The sequence below is a fragment of the Gavialis gangeticus genome, unplaced genomic scaffold (genome assembly GCF_001723915.1).
Source record: "Gavialis gangeticus isolate Ggan-Ray unplaced genomic scaffold, GavGan_comp1, whole genome shotgun sequence".
NCBI lineage: Eukaryota > Metazoa > Chordata > Crocodylia > Gavialidae > Gavialis > Gavialis gangeticus.
Genome location: NW_017728974.1, coordinates 174,465 through 176,456, shown reverse-complemented (window position 1 = coordinate 176,456; position 1,992 = coordinate 174,465). Strand labels below are relative to the sequence as shown.

Sequence of the window (1,992 nt, the reverse complement as noted above, 5' to 3'; positions counted from 1 at the left end):
CCTGCGCTTAGCCGATTGCCATGATGTCAGGTGCCCCTGGGACACGAGCCCCCAATGACTGCCCCTTGCTGCCTGTGAGACCTGCCATGGGGCTGGGGGATGGCGTCCGGTGGCGCCTGCTTGCTCCAGGGCTGTGCTTCAGGCCCCCCACAGGGCTCTGCATTTCTGCGTGCAGAGACCTCTCCCCACCAGTGCCTGGGTCCATGGTGCTGGGTGTGGTGGCCAGGCCCCAGGTCTGTCTCTGGGGTTGAGCAGGACCATCAACAGGAGGGTGTAGGGCCAGAGCCACAGGGTACAGCTGCCCCCCTCAGCGCCTTCCAGGACCCTGGGCTCAGCATGGGCTGGGCACTGCTTGTGCCAGGGCTTGGGCTCTGCTCCTGCTGGACTTGCCCCAGCGGGTGTGTGGCGAAGCCTGTGGGCCCCACGCTGGCGTTGGCACTGCCTGTCCTCTGGGTGTGGGCACCTCGTATGTACCTCAGTACTCAGGTTCCTCAGGCTGCCGTCTGTAGTGGCAGGAGATGACACCAGCGGGTTGTGCTGGGGAGGGAAGTGGGCAGCCAGCGCGGAGCCTCCATGGGTCTCGGGGCTGCACAGGGGCAGGGGGTTTGTTGCCCAGCTTGTGTCCACCGGGGTCAAGGCAGCGGCTCCCTGCGGTCCTCCCGGCACGTCCTCCCTGTGGCAGGCTGGTAGCTGCACCCAGTGCCTGGGGAGGGAGCCAGGGCCTCGTGCCTTCCAGTGACGCGGCTCTGACTCTGCCCTCCCTGCAGCATCCTGGCTGAGCTGAAGCGGCACGACCCCAGCTTCCCCGATGTCACCTCTGGCATCCTCATCAACAGGGTCATCATCGGCTCCCCAGCCCACCAGTAAGTGCCGGGGGTGTGGGGGATGTCCACTCTGTAGCCTGGGTTGTTGGGCAGACTTGGCACCTGGTGCCTTGTGGTTGCCTCCAAGCTGCCCCCAATCCCAGCAGAGCTGCTCCCACGGCAGCCTGCATGTCTTGGGACCAGTGGCACGTGTGCACGTGTTGGTAGCTTGTTCAGGCGAGGGACCACCTGAAAGCAGCTCGTCTGTGGGCAGGGAGCCAGGGTCAGGGGCTCTGGTCATCTTTCCACGTATCCTCCCATGCTCTGTCTCCACAGGGCGGGAATAAAGGCCGGCGATGTGTTGCTGGAGATCAACGGGCAGGTGGTGCGGTGTGCTGAGGACGTGTATGAGGCAGTGCGCACGCACCAGAGCCTGGCCATACTGGTGCGGCGCGGCTACGACACCCTCATGGTCCGCGTCACACCTGAGACTGCCGAATAGAGGCCAGCACAGCATGGCATGGCACAGGCTGCCCGTGGTGGGGACTGGGCACCCCAGTCCCCTCAACACAAGAGGCACCCATCCCTGGGCTGGGACTGGATGGGGGCAGGCAGCACCCCCAGAATGCCTGCTGTACTCAGAGATGGAGGGTGCCTTGCAGAGACTGGCAGCCCTGAGGCAGGGCCTGGCTTGTGTGGGGAGGGCCAGGGCCAGCCTGGTGCAGGGCTGGCAGCGGTAGGGGTTGGGGGCTGCTCTCAGTCGCCTTCGCTGCAATAAACTATTTCCTAGGAGCCGTGTGGGTGCCTGTTCATCCCCAGGCAACAGACAGCTGCGGCCCCACTGCAGCATTTGTCCTTTGCGGGCTTCATGCTGGGACAGGGTTGGGGCAGTGTTGCCAGCCCGTGTAGCTGCCCAGGGGGTCTCTCCCTTGCCTGCCTGGGCTGGTGCTTGGGGATTGCTGCCCCCCTCCCCTCGGTGCTCTGCCCCCATCCTGTGTGTGTGGGCCAGCATGGGTGTTCGCTGCGCTCTGTCCTGGGATTGAGACCTGCACTGTGCAGGCTCCCCCTGCCCCTACGGGCGTCACAGCAGGAGCAGAGCCCCCCACACCCCACCCCACCCCACCCCCTTCTTGGCGCCAGGCCCCGATGGAGGCATTCAGGGCCCTGAACAGAGACCTCTGGCTCCAGC

General features: G+C 65.5%; 1 protein-coding gene across 1 annotated transcript in view; it reads left to right on the top strand.

Moving 5' to 3' along the window:
- Window positions 1-1,585, top strand: part of LOC109291026 (serine protease HTRA2, mitochondrial-like) — a 14,381-nt gene extending 12,796 nt beyond the window's left edge. Inside the window, exons 7-8 of the mRNA XM_019507901.1 lie at window positions 768-863; window positions 1,140-1,585. Of these exons, the coding sequence (XP_019363446.1) occupies window positions 768-863; window positions 1,140-1,305 (262 nt within the window). The 3' untranslated portion in view covers window positions 1,306-1,585. The remainder of the gene's footprint in view (window positions 1-767; window positions 864-1,139) is intronic.
- The last annotated feature ends 407 nt before the right edge of the window (window positions 1,586-1,992 follow it).